At 48.2% G+C, this 26,813-nt stretch overlaps 1 protein-coding gene across 1 annotated transcript; it reads left to right on the top strand.

The window, feature by feature from the left end:
- The first annotated feature begins 15,929 nt into the window (after positions 1-15,929).
- On the top strand, positions 15,930-24,069 carry LOC115186273 (gamma-glutamylaminecyclotransferase-like). Its single transcript, XM_029745948.1, has 2 exons — positions 15,930-16,085; positions 23,251-24,069. Exons 1-2 carry the CDS (start codon positions 16,044-16,046, stop codon positions 23,752-23,754), a joined length of 546 nt encoding a protein of 181 aa, XP_029601808.1. The 5' UTR covers positions 15,930-16,043; the 3' UTR covers positions 23,755-24,069.
- Positions 24,070-26,813: the final 2,744 nt, after the last annotated feature.

Genomic DNA, 26,813 nt, shown 5'->3' with positions numbered 1-26,813 from the left:
GCTATTTACAGGGTACCGGTACAGAGTCAATGTGAGGCTATATACAGGGGGTACCGGTACAGAGTCAATGTGGAGGCTATATACAGGGGGTACCGGTACAGAGTCAATGTGGAGGCTATATACAGGGGGCACCGGTACAGAGTCAATGTGGAGGCTATATACAGGGGGTACCGGTACAGAGTCAATGTGGAGGCTATATACAGGGGGTACCGGTACAGAGTCAATGTGGAGGCTATATACAGGGGTACCAGTACAGAGTCAATGTGGAGGCTATATACAGGGGGTACCGGTACAGAGTCAATGTGGAGGCTATATACAGGGGTACCGGTACAGAGTCAATGTGGAGGCTATATACAGGGGTACCGGTACAGAGTCAGTGTGGAGGCTATATACAGGGGGTACCGGTACTGAGTCAGTGTGCGGGGGCACCAGTGTCGAGGTAATTGAGGTAATATGTACATGTAGGTAGAGTTATTAAAGTGACTATGCATGGGGGGGGGGGGGGGGCAATGCAAATAGTCTGGGCAGCCATTTGATTAGCTGTTCAGGAGTCTTATGGCTTGGGGGGTAGAAGCTGTTTAGAAGCCTCTTGGACCCAGACTTGGCGCTCTGGTACCGCTTGCCGTGTGGTAGCAGAGAGAACATTCTATGACTGGGGTGGCTGGAGTCTTTGACCATTTTTAGGGCCTTCCTCTGACACCGCCTGGTATAGAGGTCCTGGATGGCAGGAAGCTTGGTCCCAGTGATGTACAGGGCCGTTCGCACTACCCTCTGAAGCGCCTTGTGGTCGGAGGCTGAGCAGTTGCCGTACCAGGCAGCGATGCAACCAGTCAGGATGCTCTCCTCACAATAGTGGAATACCTCCACATGTTAATTTCTCCAGAATGAAAACATTTCTGGTTTTAGAGCTCTTTATTTCAAATTCAAATCACAAAAGCAAATCAAATCTGATTACTGTTGACTAAGGTCAGCAGCAGCTGTTATTGGTCATAATGTTGTTGTGATTTCAGATCTCAGTATCGTAAATTAATCAGATCATGTCTCTCTCTCTCTCTCTCTCTCTCTCTCTCTCTCTCTCTCTCTCTCAATGAGATATTATTATCATTACTGTCTGTCTCTCTCTTCTGCCTTCTCTCTCCCTCGCCCCTTTCTCCCTGTATCCCTCCCTCTCTCTCCCTCTCCCTGTATCCCTCCCTCTCTCTTCTGCCTTCTCTCTTCCTGTATCCCATCCCCTCTCTCTCTTCCACCTTCTCTCTCCCCTGCCCCTTTCTCCCTGTATCCCATCCCCTCTCTCTCCCTCTTCCTCTATCCCATCACCTCTCTCTCTTCTATGGGTATTAATTCCCTGTGGAGTAGCATCCTTTGAAAAGTACTGGCATGAACATTATCAACAGATATGTGTATATATATATATATATAGATGAATAGTGCCATCTTCTGGCAGTGATAGGAAGTGTCTTGGCTTTAACATACTGTACCTCTGTGTGTGAGAGAGAGTATATATATATGGATTTATTCAGCTATTGTTTTTATATTAGGGAGGCAAGTAGCCTAGCAGTTAAGAGCACTGTGCCCGTAACCGAAAGGTCGCTGGTTCGAGTCTGTCAGTGTGCCCTTGGGCAAGGCACTGAACCCTCATTGATCTGGATATGAGCGTCTGCTGAAACGTTGAATATATACATTGGTCCAGGGAATATGTATTCCAAAAAGGATTTTACTTTTAAACATCTCGTTCACCAGACAGTCATGGGGGGGTGAAATTAATAAAGGTTCCCTGAGTCCCATTTCCAAAGAGGATTTACCCAGAAGGCTGACGAGGATTTACCCAGAAGGCTGACGAGGATTTACCCAGAAGGCTGACGAGGATTTACCCAGAAGGCTGATTTACCCAGAAGGCTGAAGAGGATTTACCCAGAAGGCTGACGAGGTTTTACCCAGAAGACTGACAAGGATTTACCCAGAAGGCTGACGAGGATTTACCCAAAAGGCTGACGAAGATTTATCCAAAAGGCTGACGAGGATTTACCCAGAAGGCTGACGAGGATTTACCCAGAAGGCTGATGAGGATTTACCCAGTGTTTTACCCAGAAGGCTGACGAGGATTTACCCAGTGTTCTACCCAGAAGGCTGACGAGGATTTACCCAGAAGGCTGACGGGATTTACCCAAGAAGGCTGAAGAGGATTTATCCAGAAGGCTGACGCGGATTTACCCAGAAGGGCTGAAGAGGATTTACCCAGAAGGCTGACGAGGATTTACCCAGAAGGCTGACCGAGGATTTACCCAGAAGGCTGACGAGGATTTACCCAGAAGGCTGAAGAGGATTTACCCAGTGTTCTACCCAGAAGGCTGACGAGGATTTACCCAGTGATTTACCCAGAAGGCTGAAGAGGATTTACCCAGAAGGCTGAAGAGGATTTACCCAGTGTTCTACCCAGAAGGCTGAAGAGGATTTACCCAGGTTAAAGGGTTAAGGTTAGGTTAAAGGGTTAAGGTTAGGTTAAAGGGTTTTATGGTTAAAGGGGTTAAGGTTAGGTTAAAGGGTTAAGGTTAGGAGTTAGGTTAAAGGTTAAGGTTAGGGTTAGGTTAAAGGGTAAGGTTAGGTTAAAGGGTTAAGGTTAGGAGTTAGGTTAAAGGGTTAAGGTTAGGAGTTAGTTAAGGGTTAAGGTTAGGTTAAAGGTTAAGGTTAGGTTAAAGGGTTAAGGTTAGGGGTTAGGTTAAAGGGTTTTTAAGGTTAGGTTAAAGGGTTAAGGTTAGGGGTTAGGTTAAAGGGTAAGGTTATGGTTAAAGGGTTTAAGGTTAGGTTAAAGGGTTAAGGTTAGGGGTTAGGTTAAAGGGTTAAGGTTAGGGGTTAGGTTAAAGGGTTAAGGTTAGGTTAAAGGGTTAAGGTTAGGTTAAAGGGTTAAGGTTAGGGGTTAGGTTAAAGGGTTAAGGTTAGGTTAAAGGGTTAAGGTTAGGTTAAAGGGTTAAGGTTAGGGGTTAGGTTAAAGGGTTAAGGTTAGGAGTTAGGTTAAGGTTAGGAGTTAGGTTAAGGTTAGGTTAGGTTAAGGTTAGGAGTTAGGTTAAGGTTAGGAGTTAGGTTAAGGTTAAGGTTAGGAATTAGGTTAAGGTTAGGAGTTAGGTTTACGGTTAGGAGTTAGGTTAAATGGTTAAGGTTAGGAGTTAAAGGGTTAAGGTTAGGAGTTAGGTTTAAAGGGTTAAGGTTAGGTTAAAGGGTAAGGTTAGGTTAAAGGGTTTAAGGTTAGGTTAAGGGTTAAGGTTAGGGGTTAGGTTAAAGGGTTAAGGTTAGGTTAAAGGGTTAAGGTTAGGTTAAAGGGTTAAGGTTAGGTTAAAGGGTTAAGGTTAGGAGTTAGGTTAAAGGGTTAAGGTTAGGAGTTAGGTTAAGGGTTAAGGTTAGGTTAAAGGGTTAAGGTTAGGTTAAAGGGTTAAGGTTAGGGGTTAGGTTAAAGGGTTAAGGTTAGGAGTTAGGTTAAAGGGTTAAGGTTAGGGGTTAGGTTAAAGGGTTAAGGTTAGGTTAAAGGGTTAAGGTTAGGTTAAAGGGTTAAGGTTAGGTTAAAGGGTTAAGGTTAGGTTAAAGGGTTAAGGTTAGGGTAAAGGGTTAAGGTTAGGGGTTAGGTTAAAGGGTTAAGGTTAGGTTAAAGGGTTAAGGTTAGGGGTTAGGTTAAATGGTTAAGGTTAGGTTAAAGGGTTAACCTTAACCCTTTAACCTAACCTTAACCCTTTAACCTAACCTGGACACACCTACTGGACCAGTCACCAGTCTGGACACGCCTACTGGACCAGTCACCCAGTCTGTGACACACCTACTGGACCAGTCTGGACACGCCTACTGGACCAGTCACCAGTCTGGACACACCTACTGGACCAGTCACCAGTCTGGACACACCTACTGGACCAGTCACCAGTCTGGACACACCTACTGGACCAGTCACCAGTCTGGACACACCTACTGGACCAGTCTGGACACACCTACTGGACCAGTCTGGACACGCCTACTGGACCAGTCACCAGTCTGGACACACCTACTTGGACCAGTCACCAGTCTGGACAACACCTACTGGACCAGTCACCAGTCTGGACACACCTACTGGACCAGTCACCAGTCTGGACACACCTACTGGACCAGTCTGGACACACCTACTGGACCAGTCTGGACACACCTACTGGACCAGTCTGGACACACCTACTGGACCAGTCTGGACACACCTACTGGACCAGTCTGGACACACCTACTGGACCAGTCTGACACACCTACTGGACCAGTCCTGGACACACCTACTGGACCAGTCTGGACACACCTACTGACCAGTCCACCAGTCTGGACACGCCTACTTTCTACTACTTTTAGCTACCTTTGCAACCTACTTGGTGTGTTTTCCTAACCCTTTAACCTAACCTTAACCCTTTAACCTAACCTTAACCCTTTAACCTAACCTTAACCCTTTAACCTAACCTTAACCCTTTAACCTAACTCCTAACCTTAACCCTTTAACCTAACTCCTAACCCTTTAACCTAACCTTAACCCTTTAACCTAACACCTAACCTTAACCCTTTAACCTAACCTTAACCCTTTAACCTAACCTTAACCCTTTAACCTAACTCCTAACCTTAACCCTTTAACCTAACCTTAACCCTTTAACCTAACCTTAACCCTTTAACCTAACCTTAACCCTTTAACCTAACCCCTAACCTTAACCCTTTAACCTAACTCCTAACCTTAACCCTTTAACCTAACCCCTAACCTTAACCCTTTAACCTAACCTTAACCCTTTAACCTAACCTTAACCCTTTAACCTAACTCCTAACCTTAACCCTTTAACCTAACTCCTAACCTTAACCCTTTAACCTAACCTTAACCCTTTAACCTAACCTTAACCCTTTAACCTAACCTTAACCCTTTAACCTAACCCCTAACCTTAACCCTTTAACCTAACTCCATAACCACTCTGTCCAGCTGTGACTCCATAACCACTCTATTCAGGTACGACTCCATAACCACTCTGTTCAGGTGTGACTCCATAACCACTCTGTTCAGGTATGACTCCATAACCACTCTGTTCAGGTACGACTCCATAACCACTCTGTTCAGGTATGACTCCATAACCACTCTGTTCAGGTGTGACTCCATAACCACTCTGTTCAGGTGTGACTCCATAACCACTCTGTTCAGGTGTGACTCCATAACCACTCTGTTCAGGTGTGACTACATAACCACTCTGTTCAGGTGTGACTCCATAACCACTCTGTTCAGGTGTGACTCCATAACCACTCTGTTCAGGTGTGACTCCATAACCACTCTGTTCAGGTGTGACTCCATAACCACTCTGTTCAGGTGTGACTCCATAACCACTCTGTCCAGCTGTGACTCCATAACCACTCTATTCAGGTACGACTCCATAACCACTCTGTTCAGGTGTGACTCCATACCACTCTGTTCAGGTATGACTCCATAACCACTCTGTTCAGGTACGACTCCATAACCACTCTGTCCAGGTGTGACTTCCATACCCACTCTGTTCAGGGTATGACTCCATAACCACTCTGTTCAGGTATGACTCCATAACCACTCTGTTCAGGTATGACTCCATAACCCCTCTGTTCGGTATGACTCCATAACCCCCTCTGTTCAGGTACGACTCCATACCCCTCTGTTCAGGTACGACTCCATAACCACTCTGTTCAGTACGACTCAATAACCACTCTGTTCAGGTACGACTCCATAACCACTCTGTTTCAGAGTACGACTCCATAACCACTCTGTTCAGGTGTGACTCCATAACCACTAGTTCTGTTCAGGTGTGACTCCATAACCACTCTGTTCAGGTTGTGACTCCATAACCACTCTGTTCAGGTGTGACTCCATAACCACTCTGTTCAGGTGTGACTCCTAACCACTCTGTTTCAGTGTACTCCCATAACCACTCTGTTCAGGTACGGACTCCATAACCACTCTGTTCAGGTGTGACTCATAACCACTCTGTTCAGGTACGACTCCATAACCACTCTGTTCAGGTGTGACTCCATAACCACTCTGTTCAGGTGTGACTCCATAACCCCTCTGTTCAGGTAGACTCCATAACCACTCTGTCCAGGTGTGACTCCATAACAACTCTGTTCAGGTGTGACTCCATAACCACTCTGTTCAGGTGTGACTCCATAACACTCTGTTCAGGTATGACTCCATAACCACTCTGTTCAGGTATGACTCCATAACCACTCTGTTCAGGTGTGACTCCATAACCACTCTGTTCAGGTGTGACTCCATAACCACTCTGTTTCAGGTACGACTCCATAACCACTCTGTTCAGGTATGACTCCATAACCACTCTGTTCAGGTATGACTCCATAACCACTCTGTTCAGGTGTGACTCCATAACCCCTCTGTTCAGGTATGACTCCATAACCACTCTGTCCAGGTATGACTCCATAACCACTCTGTTCAGGTATGACTCCATAACCACTCTGTTCAGGTACGACTCCATAACCACTCTGTCCAGGTGTGACTCCATAACCACTCTGTTCAGGTATGACTCCATAACCACTCTGTTCAGGTATGACTCCATAACCACTCTGTTTCAGGTATGACTCCATAACCCCTCTGTTCAGGTATGACTCCATAACCCCTCTGTTCAGGTTTGACTCCATAACCACTCTGTTCAGGTACGACTCCATAACCACTCTGTTCAGGTACGACTCCATAACCACTCTGTTCAGGTATGACTCCATAACCACTCTGTTCAGGTATGACTCCATAACCACTCTGTTCAGGTGTGACTCCATAACCCCTCTGTTCAGGTACGACTCCATAACCACTCTGTTCAGGTACGACTCCATAACCACTCTGTTCAGGTGTGTCTCCATAACCACTCTGTTCAGGTATGACTCCATAACCACTCTGTTCAGGTGTGACTCCATAACCACTCTGTTCAGGTGTGACTCCATAACCACTCTGTTCAGGTATGACTCCATAACCACTCTGTCCAGGTGTGACTCCATAACCACTCTGTTCGAGGTACGACTCCTTCTGTTCAGGTACGACTCCATAACCACTCTGTTCAGGTAGGACCCATACCACTCTGTTCAGGTGTGACTCCATACCACTCTGTTCAGGTACGACTCCATAACCACTCTGTTCAGGTACGGACTCCATAACCACTCTGTTCAGGTGTGGACCTCCATAACCACTCTGTTCAGGTACGACTCCATAACCACTCTGTTCAGGTGTGACTCCATAACCACTCTGTTCAGTGTGACTCCATAACCCCTCTGTTCAGGTATGACTCCATAACCACTCTGTCCAGGTGTGACTCCATAACCACTCTGTTCAGGTGTGACTCCATAACCACTCTGTTCAGGTGTGACTCCATAACCACTCTGTTCAGGTATGACTCCATAACCACTCTGTTCAGGTATGACTCCATAACCACTCTGTTCAGGTGTGACTCCATAACCACTCTGTTCAGGTGTGACTCCATAACCACTCTGTTCAGGTACGACTCCATAACCACTCTGTTCAGGTATGACTCCATAACCACTCTGTTCAGGTATGACTCCATAACCACTCTGTTCAGGTGTGACTCCATAACCCCTCTGTTCAGGTATGACTCCATAACCACTCTGTCCAGGTATGACTCCATAACCACTCTGTTCAGGTATGACTCCATAACCACTCTGTTCAGGTACGACTCCATAACCACTCTGTCCAGGTGTGACTCCATAACCACTCTGTTCAGGTATGACTCCATAACCACTCTGTTCAGGTATGACTCCATAACCACTCTGTTCAGGTATGACTCCATAACCCCTCTGTTCAGGTATGACTCCATAACCCCTCTGTTCAGGTTCGACTCCATAACCACTCTGTTCAGGTACGACTCCATAACCACTCTGTTCAGGTACGACTCCATAACCACTCTGTTCAGGTACGACTCCATAACCACTCTGTTCAGGTATGACTCCATAACCACTCTGTTCAGGTGTGACTCCATAACCCCTCTGTTCAGGTACGACTCCATAACCACTCTGTTCAGGTACGACTCCATAACCACTCTGTTCAGGTGTGTCTCCATAACCACTCTGTTCAGGTATGACTCCATAACCACTCTGTTCAGGTGTGACTCCATAACCACTCTGTTCAGGTGTGACTCCATAACCACTCTGTTCAGGTATGACTCCATAACCACTCTGTCCAGGTGTGACTCCATAACCACTCTGTTCAGGTACGACTCCATAACCACTCTGTTCAGGTACGACTCCATAACCACTCTGTTCAGGTGTGACTCCATTACCACTCTGTTCAGGTACGACTCCATAACCACTCTGTTCAGGTACGACTCCATAACCACTCTGTTCAGGTACGACTCCATAACCACTCTGTTCAGGTATGACTCCATAACCACTCTGTTCAGGTATGACTCCATAACCACTCTGTTCAGGTGTGACTCCATAACCACTCTGTTCAGGTGTGACTCCATAACCACTCTGTTCAGGTGTGACTCCATAACCACTCTGTTCAGGTGTGACTCCATAACCACTCTGTTCAGGTACTCCAACTCCATAACCACTCTGTTCAGGTGTGAATCCATAACCACTCTGTTCAGGGTATGACTCCATAAACCACTCGTGTTCAGGTATGACTCCATAACCACTCTGTTCAGGTGTGACTCCATAACCCCTCTGTTCAGGTATGACTCCATAACCAACTCTGTCCAGGTGTGACTCCAAACCACTCTGTCCAGGTGTGACTCCATAACCACTCTGTTCAGGTACGACTCCATAACCACTCTGTCCAGGTGTGACTCCATAACCACTCTGTTCAGGTATGACTCCATAACCACTTGTTCAGGTAATGACTCCATAACCACTCTGTTCAGGTACGACTCCATAACCCCTCTGTTCAGGTACGACTCCATAACCACTCTGTTCAGGTACGACTCCATAACCACTCTGTTCAGGTACGACTCCATAACCACTCTGTTCAGGTACGACTCCATAACCACTCTGTTCAGTACTGACTCCATAACCACTCTGTTCAGGTACGACTCCATAACCACTCTGTTCAGGTACGACTCCATAACCACTCTGTTCAGGTGTGACTCCATAACCACTCTGTTCAGGTGTGACTCCATAACCACTCTGTTCAGGTGTGACTCCATAACCACTCTGTTCAGGTGTGACTCCATAACCACTCTGTTCAGGTGTGACTCCATAACCACTCTGTTCAGGTACGACTCCATAACCACTCTGTTCAGGTGTGACTCCATAACCACTCTGTTCAGGTACGACTCCATAACCACTCTGTTCAGGTGTGACTCCATAACCACTCTGTTCAGGTGTGACTCCATAACCCCTCTGTTCAGGTATGACTCCATAACCACTCTGTCCAGGTGTGACTCCATAACCACTCTGTTCAGGTGTGACTCCATAACCACTCTGTTCAGGTGTGACTCCATAACCACTCTGTTCAGGTATGACTCCATAACCACTCTGTTCAGGTATGACTCCATAACCACTCTGTTCAGGTGTGACTCCATAACCACTCTGTTCAGGTATGACTCCATAACCACTCTGTTCAGGTGTGACTCCATAACCCCTCTGTTCAGGTACGACTCCATAACCACTCTGTTCAGGTATGACTCCATAACCACTCTGTTCAGGTACGACTCCATAACCACTCTGTTCAGGTATGACTCCATAATCACTCTGTTCAGGTGTGACTCCATAACCACTCTGTTCAGGTGTGACTCCATAACCACTCTGTTCAGGTATGACTCCATAACCACTCTGTTCAGGTACGACTCCATAACCACTCTGTTCAGGTGTGACTCCATAACCACTCTGTTCAGGTGTGACTCCATAACCACTCTGTTCAGGTGTGACTCCATAACCACTCTGTTCAGGTGTGACTCCATAACCCCTCTGTTTCAGGTGTGACTCCATAACCACTCTGTTCAGGTGTGACTCCATAACCACTCTGTTCAGGTGTGACTCCATAACCACTCTGTTCAGGTGTGACTCCATAACCACTCTGTTCAGGTGTGACTCCATAACCACTCTGTTCAGGTGTGACTCCATAACCACTCTGTTCAGGTGTGACTCCATAACCACTCTGTTCAGGTGGTCTTCTGTTTGTTTATTTTCCATGGCCTCCTTTTTTCTGTCTGGGAAAGTTGTGAGATGCATTTCAGTTCATCACTTTCTTTTCTTGAGGTATTTTTCTTTTTGTTTCTGAAGAAACTCCTGGTATATTTATAGGATCTTGTTGGATTTTGTTTATTTACACCACATGACCAAAAGTATGTGGACACCTGCTCGTTGAGCATCTCGTTCCAAAATCATGTGCATTAATATGGAGTTGGTCCCCCCTTTGCTGCTATAACAGCCTCCACTCTTCTGGGAAGGCATTAATATGGAGTTGGTCCCCCCCTTTGCTGCTATAACAGCCTCCACTCTTCTGGGAAGGCATTAATATGGAGTTGGTCCCCCCCCCCCCCTTTGCTGCTATAACAGCCTCCACTCTTCAGGGAAGGCATTAATATGGAGTTGGTCCCCCCCCTTTGCTGCTATAACAGCCTCCACTCTTCTGGGAAGGCATTAATATGGAGTTGGTCCCCCCCTTTGCTGCTATAACAGCCTCCACTCTTCTGGGAAGGCATTAATATGGAGTTGGTCCCCCCCTTTGCTGCTATAACAGCCTCCACTCTTCTGGGAAGGCATTAATATGGAGTTAGGTCCCCCCCTTTGCTGCTTTAACAGCCTCCACTCTTCAGGGAAGGTTTTCCACTAGATGTTGGAACATTGTTGCAGGGACTTGCTTCCATTCAGCCACAAGAGCATTAGTGAGGTCGGGCACTGATGTTGGGAGATTAGTCCTGGCTCGCAGTCAGCGTTCCAATTCATCCCAAAGGTGTTCGATGAGGTTGAGGTCAGGGCTCTTTGCAGGCCAGTCAAGTTCTTCCATACAGATCTCAACAAACCATTTCTGTATGGACCTGACTTTGTGCACGGGGGGCATTGTCATGCTGAAACAGGAAAGGGCCTTCCCCAAACTGTTCCCACAAAGTTGGAAGTACAGAATCGTCTAGAATGCCATTGTTTGCTTCAGCGTTCAGGTTTCCGTTCGACCAAACCACGAAACACAACGCCAAGACTATTATTCCTCCTCCAACAAACCCAGATTAGTCCGTCCGACTGCCAGATGGTGAAGCGTAATTCATCCCTCCAGAGAAGGCGTTTCCACTGCTTCAGAGTCCCATGGCGTCTGGCGTTACACGACTCCAGCAGACACTTGGTGATCTGATGCTTGTGTGCGGCTGCTCGGCCACGGAAACCCGTTTCATGAAGCTCCCCGGCGAACAGTTCTTGTGCTTGACGTTGCTTCCAGAGGCAGTTTGGACCTCGGTAGTGAGCGATGAAACCGAAGACAATGTTTATCCAAGGTAACCATCAAAATGTGAACCTCCCTCCATCACGTCCATGTTCTCCACTGTCACTATTCATATCCATGGTAACCAAGTACATAAACTTTTGAAAAAAACATTATTATCATGTATTTTTTTGTTGTGGTGGTAATGACAAAATACTTAGAGACGACTGTATTTTGTGTAAAAGAAAGAGTAACAAATGGCTTATGCACATCTAGTTTCCACATGACAATACATGATTTATTTAACAATTTTTTTTTTAAAACAGGTGCATTAAATATTTTCAATTATCAAGACTTTTGTAAGTGTAATAGATAGCAGAAGGTCAAAAGCCTGGGGGTAACAGGACAAAAACAGGGCAATCCACACATGAACACCAGCGGTTCTGGGGGGGGGCAGTGCCCCTGTGACAACAATTTTGGACCCCCTTGTGGCCCCCCTAAATGTGGAGTATGAAATCATTTTTACATAACACATTTCTGCTGTCGTTCTTTTTTTCCATCCGTTATTAGACAGTGGCAACGATGATGATTATGAACAGGGTCTTTTGCCTGCTAATGCAGTGAAGAAAACGATATGACAACAATAACATCTAATGTAACTGGCCCCTAACAGGCCCCTCTAACAGTACAACTGGCCCCTCTAACAGTACAACTGGCCCCTCTAACAGTACAACTGGCCCCCTCTAACAGTACAACTGGCCCCTCTAACAGTACAACTGGCCCCTCTAACAGTACAACTGGCCCCAGCTTGGCCCCTCTAACAGTACAACTGGCCCCTCTAACAGGCCCCTCTAACAGTACAACAGGCCCCTCTAACAGTACAACTGGCCCCTCTAACAGGACAACTGGCCCCTCTAACAGTACAACTGGCCCCTCTAACAGGCCCCTCTAACAGTACAACAGGCCCCTCTAACAGTACAACAGGCCCCTCTAACAGTACAACAGGCCCCTCTAACAGTACAACTGGCCCCTCTAACAGGCCCCTCTAACAGTACAACTGGCCCCCCTAACAGTACAACTGGCCCCTCTAACAGTACAACTGGCCCCTCTAACAGGCCCCTCTAACAGTACAACAGGCCCCTCTAACAGTACAACTGGCCCCTCTAACAGGACAACTGGCCCCTCTAACAGTACAACTGGCCCCTCTAACAGGCCCCTCTAACAGTACAACAGGCCCCTCTAACAGTACAACAGGCCCCTCTAACAGTACAACAGGCCCCTCTAACAGTACAACTGGCCCCTCTAACAGGCCCCTCTAACAGTACAACTGGCCCCCCTAACAGTACAACTGGCCCCTCTAACAGTACAACTGGCCCCCTCTAACAGTACAACTGGCCCCTCTAACAGTACAACTGGCCCCTCTAACAGTACAACTGGCCCCTCTAACAGTACAACTGGCCCCCTCTAACAGAACAACTGGCCCCTCTAACAGGACAACTGGCCCCTCTAACAGAACAACTGGCCCCTCTAACAGGCCCCTCTAACAGTACAACAGGCCCCTCTAACAGGCCCCTCTAACAGTACAACTGGCCCCTCTAACAGTACAACTGGCCCCTAACAGTACAACTGGCCCCTAACAGTACAACTGGCCCCTCTAACAGTACAACTGGCCCCTCAACTGGCCCCTCTAACAGTACAACTGGCCCCTCTAACAGTACAACTGGCCCCTCAACTGGCCCCTCTAACAGAACAACTGGCCCCCTCTAACAGTACAACTGGCCCCCTCTATCAGAACAACTGGCCCCTCTAACAGTACAACTGGCCCCAGCTTGGGCCCCTCTAACAGTACAACAGGCCCCTCTAACAGTACACCTGGCCCCAGCTTGGCCCCTCTAACAGTACACCGGGCCCCAGCTTGGCCCCTCTAACAGTACACCTGGCCCCAGCTTGGCCCCTCTAACAGTACACCGGGCCCCAGCTTGGCCCCTCTAACAGTACACCTGGCCCCAGCTTGGCCCCTCTAACAGTACACCGGGCCCCAGCTTGGGCCCCTCTAACAGTACAACAGGCCCCTCTAACAGTACACCTGGCCCCAGCTTGGCCCCTCTAACAGTACACCTGGCCCCAGCTTGGCCCCTCTAACAGTACACCGGGCCCCAGCTTGGCCCCTCTAACAGTACACCGGGCCCCAGCTTGGCCCCTCCTAACAGTACACCGGGCCCCAGCTTGGCCCCTCTAACAGTACACCGGGCCCCAGCTTGGGCCCCCCAGTTGAAATGGTCTAGAACCACCACTGCACATGAAATGTTTTAGAAAATAAAAAATAAAAACATTGGAAGCTGAAAAAAAAAGTTGGTTATTTTAGTCTTTACTTAATGGATGTGAGAAAATATATATATATAAATAAACATTTTTATCTTAAAAATCGAACCCATATATGGAGACTGTTTAATGCCAGAAATAAGGGGTTAAATAAGACATGTTTCCTGATCTCATCTCTCTCAGACATCGACACTTCAGAACAAACTTTCTTTAGATTGTTTTTGAGGGACCATCTGATCCATGTAGTGAACCTGTTATTCAATGCGTCTGTATGAGCTAATAGCAGTAAGACCTAAACATATTTCTGTTGTTGTTGAAATAATGTTTTATATATTTTTGGGATACTTCAAGGATTTTTTTTTTTTTTGCTTTCAAAAGCAGCTGAAAAACAACAACACAACGACACAATATTTGCTGTGGCCAACAGAGGGTGCCCTCTGCATGAACACTGTTGAAGCCACAGATCACAAATCTCGCGAGAGTTGAGTTGGCGAAACCGCTTCCTCATTCACCGCTTGAACAGTACAGTAGTTGAAAACAATCTGATACAGCTATTAATGATTAACATTGGGGAAAGTAGTGGAATGTGTTAACTGTAGGGGTGTCCATGGAGCTGGGGGTTAGAAATGTCCCCTAGGAGAGAGGCAGGTTGAGGTTTCCAGGGTTAGAAATGTCCCCTAGGAGAGAGGCAGGTTGAGGTTTCCAGGGATCAGAAATGTCCCCTAGGAGAGAGGCAGGTTGAGGTTTCCAGGGTTAGAAATGTCCCCTAGGAGAGAGGCAGGTTGAGGTTTCCAGGGATCAGAAATGTCCCCTAGGAGAGAGGCAGGTTGAGGTTTCCAGGGATCAGAAATGTCCCCTAGGAGAGAGGCAGGTTGAGGTTTCCAGGGTTAGAAATGTCCCCTAGGAGAGAGGCAGGTTGAGGTTTCCAGGGATCAGAAATGTCCCCTAGGAGAGAGGCAGGTTGAGGTTTCCAGGGTTAGAAATGTCCCCTAGGAGAGAGGCAGGTTGAGGTTTCCAGGGATCAGAAATGTCCCCTAGGAGAGAGGCAGGTTGAGGTTTCCAGGGTTAGAAATGTCCCCTAGGAGAGAGGCAGGTTGAGGTTTCCAGGGATCAGAAATGTCCCCTAGGAGAGAGGCAGGTTGAGGTTTCCAGGGATCAGAAATGTCCCCTAGGAGAGAGGCAGGTTGAGGTTTCCAGGGTTAGAAATGTCCCCTAGGAGAGAGGCAGGTTGAGGTTTCCAGGGATCAGAGTAGAGCAGAAGTTGTGTTGAGGCAGTGATGGAAGTAGAGGAAGACGGTTTAAGGGAGAAGAGGGGTGAGAGTAGTAGAGATAACCCAGTACAGAGGAATAGGACAGAAAGTGATATTCGTTTCAGTAAGATTGGGATTTGTTGCATTCATAGCCCTGGTTATCAACTGTACTGCAGGGAAGGAACGAAAGCCTCCTAAAATAGAGGTGGTGCTGGCAGCTGCAGAGAGGTATTTGGCTGTGTGAGACTTGACATCAGAAGAGTTACAGGGCGGGTTACAGGGCGAGGTACAGGGCGGGTTACAGGGCGGGTTACAGGGCGAGTTACAGGGCGGGTTACAGGGCGGGTTACAGGGTGGGTTACAGGGTGAGTTAAATGGTGATGTCCCATCCTTTCAGGATGATCCCCATAGTCCCGTGTGGCTCAGTTGGTAGAGCATGGTGTTTGCAACACCAGGGTTGTGGGTTCAATTCCCACGGGGGACCAGTACGGTGAAAAATAAATGTATGAAATGTATTCATTCACTACTGTAAGTCGCTCTGGATAAGAGTGTCTGCTAAAATGTACTGATGGCATGAGGTAGGAATAATACATTTAATTAGTAGAATAGGGGGGTGTTCATTTTGAAAAGAGTGAGTGTAGTGTTAGATGGTATATGTTTAGTATCAGGGAGTTGTACTCCAGTAGGTGGCGCTAATGAATCACATTGGATGCCCCCGTATCTAAATCCGCTACTGATTTATATTAGTCTATAAATAAATCTCTTTGATAAAACTCACGTCTTATTCGACTAGTATTTATGAAAGTTTAAAGATAATAATGAATCCATGTTTATTACTTTCCAACATTTCACTCCGTCTATGTTTAATATAACAACATGAAGGATTCATTTCGGGTTGTCTATCCCGACGTGAACTTTGTTCTTTACAAAGTATGTTATTAGGCATAAAATGAAGTAAATAACGGGGTTTCCGGTACAACATTGTACCGGAAACCCCCCCTCCTTCCTGCTGAGACCTGCTGGGTGAGGTTTCCGCTCTTCACCCCCGGTGTCCGTTCAGCCGACATTTCACCAGCGCCGTTAAACCGGGTCGGAGAGGAGACGGAATGAGAGGCTGTCGGGGACCTGCTTTACTCACTTCTCTGTTGGTGAGCAGAACAACACGCGGTGTTTCAATGTGTTTTATTATAAACTCCTCTAACGTTGCCGGTATACCGGTTCGGTTCTGACTTGTGATGGATGTTCTTGTGGATGTTACTGTATCTAAGCGACGTTTCTGACGGATAAATGTCTCTCTGATGCGTTTCAAAACGAAAGCGCAGTCCCGGAGACCTACTGGGGTTGTGCACGCTTTGGTTCCAGCCCGGCATTAATAACAAGCAGGATGACTCATCAACGGTCTATGGTTTCTGCACCTTCAGTCTTTACGTACATATGATGGACGTGTAGTGCTGGGCTGGAACAAAAACGTGGTCCCAGTTGTTCTCCAGAGGAGAGGATTTGGACAATCTGCAGAAACCGAAACTAGTTTACTACTTTGGTTCTGACCCTCTTTTGTTGCTGTAGTTGTGAAACAAAATGAGTTCTACTAGTAATAACAACTGGAAGCAGCTAGTTATCAGCTAGTTATAACAACTGGAAGCTGCTAGTTATCAGCTAGTTATCAGCTAGTTATAACAACTGGAAGCTGCTAGTTAGCAGCTAGTTATCAGCAGCTAGTTATCAGCTAGTTAATCAGCTAGTTATCAGCAACTGGAAGCAGCTAGTTATCAGCTAGTTATCAGCAACTGGAAGCAGCTAGTTATCAGCAACTGGAAGCAGCTAGTTATCAGCTAGTTAGCAGCAGCTAGTTAGCAGCTAGTTATCAGCAACTGAAAGTAGCTAGTTATCAGTGTTGGGTCGCGTCAATTCGAATCTGGTATCAGAACAGAATTTAAAACTTGGCTACTGAATATATTTTCAGCTGTTTATTAATAGAATTAGTCAAGCAGAATAAATGGTAAATGCAATGTTGGTATATAGGGGTTCACTGTAACACCTCGCAGGGCAAAACAGAGAACTGACTGACACATCCTTTGCTTTTCATTAAATACTCTGACAGAGATAGTTCCCGCTCACTGCTGGCCTGTCAGAGTAGAGGATGAGCGTGGTTTAAACTTCCTCATCCTATCGTAGGCGTGCAGGCTGGTCCCAGCCTCCTGGCGCATCCCTGTTGCCAAGCATAGTTGTCTTCTAGTTTATCTTCGTGTGTGAACCCGAGAGTCAGACACCCAAGGACACTGTCTGTTTCTATGCTACAGTTAGGACAGTTTATGCTTTTGTGCTACAGCTATCTTCCATTCTACCAGCCCCTCCCGTACACCTGTCCTTGAGCGGCCCCACAACTAGGCAGTGTGTGTGTGTGTGTGTGTGTGTGTGTGTGTGTCACGAGTCTACTCAGCCTACACTCCTACTGGTCAGCAACCCTCCAGTTAGTCTTGTCTATTATTTTTCGCTCAATCTGTTAATACAATATAAACCTGTTATGTTTAGCATTAGTATTCATAAGTTATGCACCACAACTCATTTTATTATATAGGTTTAAATAGTTGTATTATATTGGTTATGCAAACAAATAGTTGGTCAAACCCTAACAAAAGCAAAGCTGCAATCGGCAGTTTCAGGTGAAAAGATGGATAACCATTCAACAGAGTTATGGGATGCCAGGACTGACCATCCATGATATCAAAATTATTGTTTTAACCATGTTATGAAGCTATACAGGTTTTTTTTCTGTATTTTACATTTATTATAAACTTAAACGGACGAAAGGGAAAAGCTCAAACCAAGTCTATTCACCCTCTGGTTCATTCAGCTGCAAAGACAAAGCATGATGACATAACATGGCATTTATAACCTCCTACTAGGAGGGTCAACTCCCAACACAGCATCTCTGTTGCTAGGAGGAACTGCATGGTTCCTCTCACTGGTGGAGGGACGGCGGGTAGACTAGTGGTTAGAGTGGAGGGACGGCAGGTAGACTAGTGGTTAGAGTGGAGGGACGGCAGGGAAGACTAGTGGTTAGAGTGGAGGGACGGCAGGTAGACTAGTGGTTAGAGTGGAGGGTCGGCAGGTAGACTAGTGGTTAAAGTGGAGGGGAGGCAGGTAGACTAGTGGTTAGAGTGGAGGGGAGGCAGGTAGACTAGTGGTTAGAGTGGAGGGACGGCGGGTAGACTAGTGGTTAGAGTGGAGGGGCGGCAGGTAGACTAGTGGTTAGAGTGGAGGGGCGGCAGGTAGACTAGTGGTTAGAGTGGAGGGGAGGCAGGTAGACTAGTGGTTAGAGTGGAGGGGAGGCAGGTAGACTAGTGGTTAGAGTGGAGGGACGGCGGGTAGACTAGTGGTTAGAGTGGAGGGGAGGCAGGTAGACTAGTGGTTAGAGTGGAGGGACGGCGGGTAGACTAGTGGTTAGAGTGGAGGGGCGGCAGGTAGACTAGTGGTTAGAGTGGAGGGGCGGCAGGTAGACTAGTGGTTAGAGTGGAGGGGCGGCAGGTAGACTAGTGGTTAGAGTGGAGGGGAGGCAGGTAGACTAGTGGTTAGAGTGGAGGGGAGGCAGGTAGACTAGTGGTTAGAGTGGAGGGACGGCGGGTAGACTAGTGGTTAGAGTGGAGGGGAGGCAGGTAGACTAGTGGTTAGAGTGGAGGGGGGAGGCAGGTAGACTAGTGGTTAGAGTGGAGGGGAGGCAGGTAGACTAGTGGTTAGAGTGGAGGGGAGGCAGGTAGACTAGTGGTTAGAGTGGAGGGGAGGCAGGTAGACTAGTGGTTAGAGTGGAGGGGAGGCAGGTAGACTAGTGGTTAGAGTGGAGGGACGGCAGGTAGACTAGTGGTTAGAGTGGAGGGGCGGCAGGTAGACTAGTGGTTAGAGTGGAGGGGAGGCAGGTAGACTAGTGGTTAGAGTGGAGGGGAGGCAGGTAGACTAGTGGTTAGAGTGGAGGGACGGCGGGTTAGACTAGTGGTTAGAGTGGAGGGGAGGCAGGTAGACTAGTGGTTAGAGTGGAGGGACGGCGGGTAGACTAGTGGTTAGAGTGGAGGGGAGGCAGGTAGACTAGTGGTTAGAGTGGAGGGACGGCGGGTAGACTAGTGGTTAGAGTGGAGGGGCGGCAGGTAGACTAGTGGTTAGAGTGGAGGGGCGGCAGGTAGACTAGTGGTTAGAGTGGAGGGGAGGCAGGTAGACTAGTGGTTAGAGTGGAGGGGAGGCAGGTAGACTAGTGGTTAGAGTGGAGGGGAGGCAGGTAGACTAGTGGTTAGAGTGGAGGGACGGCGGGTAGACTAGTGGTTAGAGTGGAGGGGCGGCAGGTAGACTAGTGGTTAGAGTGGAGGGGGGAGGCAGGTAGACTAGTGGTTAGAGTGGAGGGGGGAGGCAGGTAGACTAGTGGTTAGAGTGGAGGGGAGGCAGGTAGACTAGTGGTTAGAGTGGAGGGGCGGCAGGTAGACTAGTGGTTAGAGTGGAGGGGAGGCAGGTAGACTAGTGGTTAGAGTGGAGGGGAGGCAGGTAGACTAGTGGTTAGAGTGGAGGGACGGCAGGTAGACTAGTGGTTAGAGTGGAGGGGCGGCGGGTAGACTAGTGGTTAGAGTGGAGGGGCGGCAGGTAGTCTAGTGGTTAGAGTGGAGGGGCGGCAGGTAGACTAGTGGTTAGAGTGGAGGGGCGGCAGGTAGACTAGTGGTTAGAGTGGAGGGACGGCAGGTAGACTAGTGGTTAGAGTGGAGGGGCGGCAGGTAGACTAGTGGTTAGAGTGGAGGGGGGCAGGTAGACTAGTGGTTAGAGTGGAGGGGAGGCAGGTAGACTAGTGGTTAGAGTGGAGGGGAGGCAGGTAGCCTAGTGGTTAGAGTGGAGGGACGGCAGGTAGACTAGTGGTTAGAGTGGAGGGGCGGCGGGTAGACTAGTGGTTAGAGTGGAGGGGCGGCAGGTAGACTAGTGGTTAGAGTGGAGGGACGGCGGGTAGACTAGTGGTTAGAGTGGAGGGACGGCGGGTAGACTAGTGGTTAGAGTGGAGGGGAGGCAGGTAGACTAGTGGTTAGAGTGGAGGGGAGGCAGGTAGACTAGTGGTTAGAGTGGAGGGACGGCGGGTAGACTAGTGGTTAGAGTGGAGGGGCGGCAGGTAGACTAGTGGTTAGAGTGGAGGGGGGAGGCAGGTAGACTAGTGGTTAGAGTGGAGGGGGGAGGCAGGTAGACTAGTGGTTAGAGTGGAGGGGAGGCAGGTAGACTAGTGGTTAGAGTGGAGGGGCGGCAGGTAGACTAGTGGTTAGAGTGGAGGGGAGGCAGGTAGACTAGTGGTTAGAGTGGAGGGGGAGGCAGGTAGACTAGTGGTTAGAGTGGAGGGACGGCAGGTAGACTAGTGGTTAGAGTGGAGGGGCGGCAGGTAGACTAGTGGTTAGAGTGGAGGGGAGGCAGGTAGACTAGTGGTTAGAGTGGAGGGGAGGCAGGTAGACTAGTGGTTAGAGTGGAGGGACGGCGGGTAGACTAGTGGTTAGAGTGGAGGGGAGGCAGGTAGACTAGTGGTTAGAGTGGAGGACGGCGGGTAGACTAGTGGTTAGAGTGGAGGGGAGGCAGGTAGACTAGTGGTTAGAGTGGAGGGACGGCGGGTAGACTAGTGGTTAGAGTGGAGGGGCGGCAGGTAGACTAGTGGTTAGAGTGGAGGGGCGGCAGGTAGACTAGTGGTTAGAGTGGAGGGGGAGGCAGGTAGACTAGTGGTTAGAGTGGAGGGGAGGCAGGTAGACTAGTGGTTAGAGTGGAGGGGCGGCAGGTAGTCTAGTGGTTAGAGTGGAGGGGCGGCAGGTAGACTAGTGGTTAGAGTGGAGGGGCGGCAGGTAGACTAGTGGTTAGAGTGGAGGGGAGGCAGGTAGACTAGTGGTTAGAGTGGAGGGGAGGCAGGTAGACTAGTGGTTAGAGTGGAGGGGGCGGCAGGTAGACTAGTGGTTAGAGTGGAGGGTCGGCAGGTAGACTAGTGGTTAGAGTGGAGGGTCGGCAGGTAGACTAGTGGTTAGAGTGGAGGGACGGCAGGTAGACTAGTGGTTAGAGTGGAGGGTCGGCAGGTAGACTAGTGGTTAGAGTGGAGGGGGGGCAGGTAGACTAGTGGTTAGAGTGGAGGGGAGGCAGGTAGACTAGTGGTTAGAGTGGAGGGGAGGCAGGTAGCCTAGTGGTTAGAGTGGAGGGACGGCAGGTAGACTAGTGGTTAGAGTGGAGGGGCGGCGGGTAGACTAGTGGTTAGAGTGGAGGGGCGGCAGGTAGACTAGTGGTTAGAGTGGAGGGACGGCGGGTAGACTAGTGGTTAGAGTGGAGGGACGGCGGGTAGACTAGTGGTTAGAGTGGAGGGACGGCGGGTAGACTAGTGGTTAGAGTGGAGGGGAGGCAGGTAGCCTAGCGGTTAGAGTGGAGGGGCGGCAGGTAGACTAGTGGTTAGAGTGGAGGGGAGGCAGGTAGACTAGTGGTTAGAGTGGAGGGGCGGCAGGTAGACTAGTGGTTAGAGTGGAGAGGTGGCAGGTAGACTAGTGGTTAGAGTGGAGGGGAGGCAGGTAGACTAGTGGTTAGAGTGGAGGGGAGGCAGGTAGTCTAGTGGTTAGAGTGGAGGGGCGGCAGGTAGCCTAGTGGTTAGAGTGGAGGGACGGCGGGTAGCCTAGTGGTTAGAGTGGAGGGACGGCAGGTAGACTAGTGGTTAGAGTGGAGGGGGGCAGGTAGACTAGTGGTTAGAGTGGAGGGGAGGCAGGTAGACTAGTGGTTAGAGTGGAGGGACGGCAGGTAGTCTAGTGGTTAGAGTGGAGGGGCGGCGGGTAGACTAGTGGTTAGAGTGGAGGGGCGGCGGGTAGACTAGTGGTTAGAGTGGAGGGGAGGCAGGTAGACTAGTGGTTAGAGTGGAGGGGCGGCAGGTAGACTAGTGGTTAGAGTGGAGGGGCGGCAGGTAGACTAGTGGTTAGAGTGGAGGGGCGGCAGGTAGCCTAGTGGTTAGAGTGGAGGGGCGGCAGGTAGCCTAGTGGTTAGAGTGGAGGGACGGCAGGTAGATTAGTGGTTAGAGTGGAGGGACGGCAGGTAGACTAGTGGTTAGAGTGGAGGGACGGCAGGTAGACTAGTGGTTAGAGTGGAGGGGCGGCAGGTAGCCTAGTGGTTAGAGTGGAGGGGAGGCAGGTAGACTAGTGGTTAGAGTGGAGGGGCGGCAGGTAGCCTAGTGGTTAGAGTGGAGGGGGGCAGGTAGACTAGTGGTTAGAGTGGAGGGGAGGCAGGTAGTCTAGTGGTTAGAGTGGAGGGGCGGCAGGTAGACTAGTGGTTAGAGTGGAGGGGAGGCAGGTAGTCTAGTGGTTAGAGTGGAGGGGCGGCAGGTAGACTAGTGGTTAGAGTGGAGGGGAGGCAGGTAGTCTAGTGGTTAGAGTGGAGGGGCGGCAGGTAGACTAGTGGTTAGAGTGGAGGGGCGGCAGGTAGACTAGTGGTTAGAGTGGAGGGGAGGCAGGTAGACTAGTGGTTAGAGTGGAGGGGAGGCAGGTAGCCTAGTGGTTAGAGTGGATGGGCGGCAGGTAGCCTAGTGGTTACAGTGTAGAGGAGGCAGGTAGCCTAGTGGTTAGAGTGTAGAGGAGGCAGGTAGCCTAGTGGTTAGAGTGTAGAGGCGGCAGGTAGCCTAGTGGTTAGAGTGTAGAGGAGGCAGGTAGCCTAGTGGTTAGAGTGGAGGGGAGGCAGGTAGCCTAGTGGTTAGAGTGGAGGGGCGGCAGGTAGACTAGTGGTTAGAGTGGAGGGGAGGCAGGTAGACTAGTGGTTAGAGTGTAGAGGAGGCAGGTAGCCTAGTGGTTAGAGTGGAGGGGAGGCAGGTAGACTAGTGGTTAGAGTGTAGAGGAGGCAGGTAGCCTAGTGGTTAGAGTGTAGAGGAGGCAGGTAGCCTAGTGGTTAGAGTGGAGGGGAGGCAGGTAGCCTAGTGGTTAGAGTGTAGAGGAGGCAGGTAGCCTAGTGGTCAGTGTTTGACATTCATAAGTTCCGGTATATTCTTCAGGAACCAATAGGTCCACATCACAGGAGGGTTGGGTGGAACCTTCATTGGGGAGAACGGGCCCATAGTAATGGCTGAAACGGAACGGCATCAAAACAAATGGTTTCCCCTGTGTTTGTTTCCATTCCATCCACTCCATTCCAGCCTTTACTAGGAGCCGTTCTCCATTCAGCAGCCTCCAGTGGTACACATCATTTAGAGGTCCAGAAATGGACTTATCCCAGTGGTACACATCATTTACAGGTCCAGAAACGGACTTATCCCATTGAACTGTGAGACAACTAAGCGGTCCATCTTTGTCCTGTTTCCAGATCTACCTCCCGCCGGTCCAGATGACTTATATCTTTGTCTATGGGACTCTGAAGAACGGTCAGCCCAACTACTTCAGGATGCTGCCGGACCAAGGGAACGGGAAAGCTGAGTTCTGTGGTCACGCCCGTACCGTAGATGGCTACCCGCTGGTGATCGCTGGGAATTACAACATCCCCTTCCTGCTGAACCGTCCCGGGGAGGGCCACAGGGTCCGGGGGGAGGTGTACAAGGTAGATGACGCCATGCTGAGCTTCCTGGATGCCTTCGAGGGCTGCCCAACCATGTACCAACGCACCTCCGTTCAGATAGAGTTGGAGGACTGGAAGGTGGAGGGGAGAGAGAAGAGGAGCCCGGGCAGCATAATGGAGGCCTTCTTCTACAGCACCACCTCCTACCAACCTGCCTGGCTCAAACACAACTTCTATGAGAGCTACGACGCCTACGGAGACCATGGCTTGGTCTACATCGACAGGAAGGACAGACCTCCACTGAAGGATCTATAGTCTGGGTGCCATCATGCCACTCGTTGCCCTGATGGCACCAGCAGGTCTGGGACCTGGCTAGAGGATAGATGATCCGCTACACAGCATAGCTTTTTAGATATGATGTTTTTACAGTTAACTACTTTCTACTGTCCAGGGATGTAAACTGTGGGCCCTAAAACGAGACACTTTTTATTGTTGTTGCACTGAAACATGTAATAAATCCCTACTAGGGGGAAAATGCAGGTTTTAACTAATTAAACAACACGATATAATCTACATGCTCAGTCTCTGTGTGTAAAATAAAAAGTGGTTCATGTGAACCGAACTCACAGCTAAAACATGTGAAGAAAACAATCCAATGTTATTTGTTGACTAAACTTTACTGCAAATGACACTCAGGTCTCGAGAAAAAAACAATACACTAATATTAGTTACCATGACAGCCTTTATAATAGAACGCTCGTTACCACGACAGCCTTTATAATAGAACGCTCGTTACCACGACAGCCTTTATAATAGAACGCTCGTTACCACGACAGCCTTTATAATAGAACGCTCGTTACCACGACAGCCTTTATAATAGAACGCTTGTTACCATGACAGCCTTTATAATAGAATGCTCGTTACCACACGTCTAAATATTACACTTGGGGGAAAAAAACATCTTAAAGTAGAAATAGAATGAAAATAACAGTCATTCTATTGTTGCTCTATTATAGTGGCCACTATAGTGTATATAATGTTGTTTGACTACTCCGTAGCAGAACCTGCTATGCTAATAGAACATTAGCTAGTTAGATAATGTTGTTTGAATACTCCGTAGCAGAACCTGCTATGCTAACTGAACATTAGCTAGTGTTAGATAATGTTTGACTACTCGGTAGCATAACCTGTTATGCTAACTGAACATTAGCCAGAAAGCACTTTAGACTGTACGTGTTGGGACCTGTAGGAATTACTACAATAATAAATTCCTCTATGAAAGCTAGACTGACTTATCGCTGTAGTGAGTGATCACCTACTGCAGGACATGTCTAACCTGGTGTTGAGAGCCCATTACTGGGACAGGACATAGACTATGTTGTTGAGAGACCATTAGTGAGACAGGACATAGACTATGTTGTTGAGAGTCCATTAGTGGGACAGGACATGTCTGACCTGTTGTTGAGAGACCATTAGTGAGACAGGACATAGACTATGTTGTTGAGAGTCCATTAGTGGGACAGGACATGTCTGACCTGTTGTTGAGAGTCCTTTAGTGGGACAGGACATGTCTGACCTGGTGTTGAGAGTCCTTTAGTGGGACAGGACATGTCTGACATGGAGACGACGGCTCTGCTGCGTTGTAAAGATTGTCTCTAGATTTTGTCGTGTCGTTGACTTCCATTCAATGTGAAGACTGTTTATTATCAAATCAATTCTCTAGGTGTTATTTAATTACGCGACTAAACGAATATTTTAACTTTAACTAGGAAGTCGGGGCACCACGGGAAAATGTTGTTTATGGAGTTTTACATTTCCCGAATATAACTATTTTCATATCTTATCAAAACTTGAAAACTTTTATATTTGTGTTTACTTGATAGCTACCTACAGAAACAGCTAGCTTGAACAAAGTGTTAATAAGATTAAAATTCATTAAAAAGATTTAAAAGCAATACAAATAAGTGAATGAATTTTAACCTCATCGGTCTCATTACTGATCTGCATAGAATCATGAATCAGCAATATACAAATTGGCTTAATTATTTATTTACTAACTAACTTAATCACAAGAATTACATCAACACACACACAATTTAGTTATACATTGGGTACTAAGCATGAAACCGATTTTGACGGCTTGGTAGACGAAGGAAAAGAGGGGTGGGGACCGCTCATAGCTGATAACTACACTCATAGAAAATTCTAATACTGTGAATATGAACAACAGCTCATTCGAAAAAATAAATTGTAATTTAGGTATTTCCCCGAGTGTATGTCTTGTTGTCTCCCTCTGTGGTCGGGCCGGACCATCTGCTGGAGAGAGACGACAGAGACGTCTCTGGTTGCGATCCTAAATGGAGATGTCAGGCGTACCCATGTTGTCGCATGGAGTTGATGATTTTCGGAGGTTGTCTGTATTCTTCGTCCAAGGTTATGTATATTTCCAGCTGCAGACTGAAAAAGTCTGGTCGAACATTTGTTCCTTCTGTGGCAACGGTTTAGAGTCGAATCCAACACTACACGCTGTGCGGTCTCCTCGGCCTGTAGAGTCGTAGTCCTTAACCATTTCACATGTAGCTACCACTTCCTGTTTTCTGATCTAAGGGCCTGTAGAGTTGTAGTTCTTAACCATTTCACATATAGCTACCACTTCCTGTTTTCTGATCTAAGGGCCTGTAGAGTTGTAGTCCTTAACCATTTCACATGTAGCTACCACTTCCTGTTTTCTGATCTAAGGGCCTGTAGAGTTGTAGTTCTTAACCATTTCACATGTAGCTACCACTTCCTGTTTTCTGATCTAAGGGCCTGTAGAGTTGTAGTCCTTAACCATTTCACATGTAGCTACCACTTCCTGTTTTCTGATCTAAGGGCCTGTAGAGTTGTAGTCCTTAACCATTTCACATGTAGCTACCACTTCCTGTTTTCTGATCTAAGGGCCTGTAGAGTTGTAGTCCTTAACCATTTCACATGTAGCTACCACTTCCTGTTTTCTGATCTAAGGGCCTACAGAGTTGTAGTCCTTAACCATTTCACATATAGCTACCACTTCCTGTTTTCTGATCTAAGGGCCTATAGAGTCGTAGTCCTTAACCATTTCACATGTAGCTACTCCTGTACTAAGGGCCTGTAGAGTTGTAGTCCTTAACCATTTCACATGTAGCTACCACTTCCTGTTTTCTGATCTAAGGGCCTGTAGAGTTGTAGCCATTTCAACGTGGCGACTCCGTCCCGGCGTTCTCTGACTTAATGTACATTTTGTAGGAAGTGGTTTTATACTCTGTGGAAGAAGGGGGCGTTTTCGTAACGCCTGGCCTCATGGGGGGCGTGGCCACTGACGAGTTAAACTTTACATGAAAATCAATACTCTCATT

This window comes from Salmo trutta, unplaced genomic scaffold, assembly GCF_901001165.1.
Source record: "Salmo trutta unplaced genomic scaffold, fSalTru1.1, whole genome shotgun sequence".
NCBI lineage: Eukaryota > Metazoa > Chordata > Actinopteri > Salmoniformes > Salmonidae > Salmo > Salmo trutta.
This window is presented reverse-complemented; position numbering and strand designations above follow the sequence as displayed.

Bases quoted from the DNA above. Each gene is read 5' to 3' on its own strand.
- LOC115186273 (XM_029745948.1), top strand. From the start codon at position 16,044: ATGAGAGGCTGTCGGGGACCTGCTTTACTCACTTCTCTGTTG. The intron at 16,086-23,250 runs GTGAGCAGAACA...TCCTGTTTCCAG, and splicing joins CTTTACTCACTTCTCTGTTG to ATCTACCTCCCGCCGGTCCA.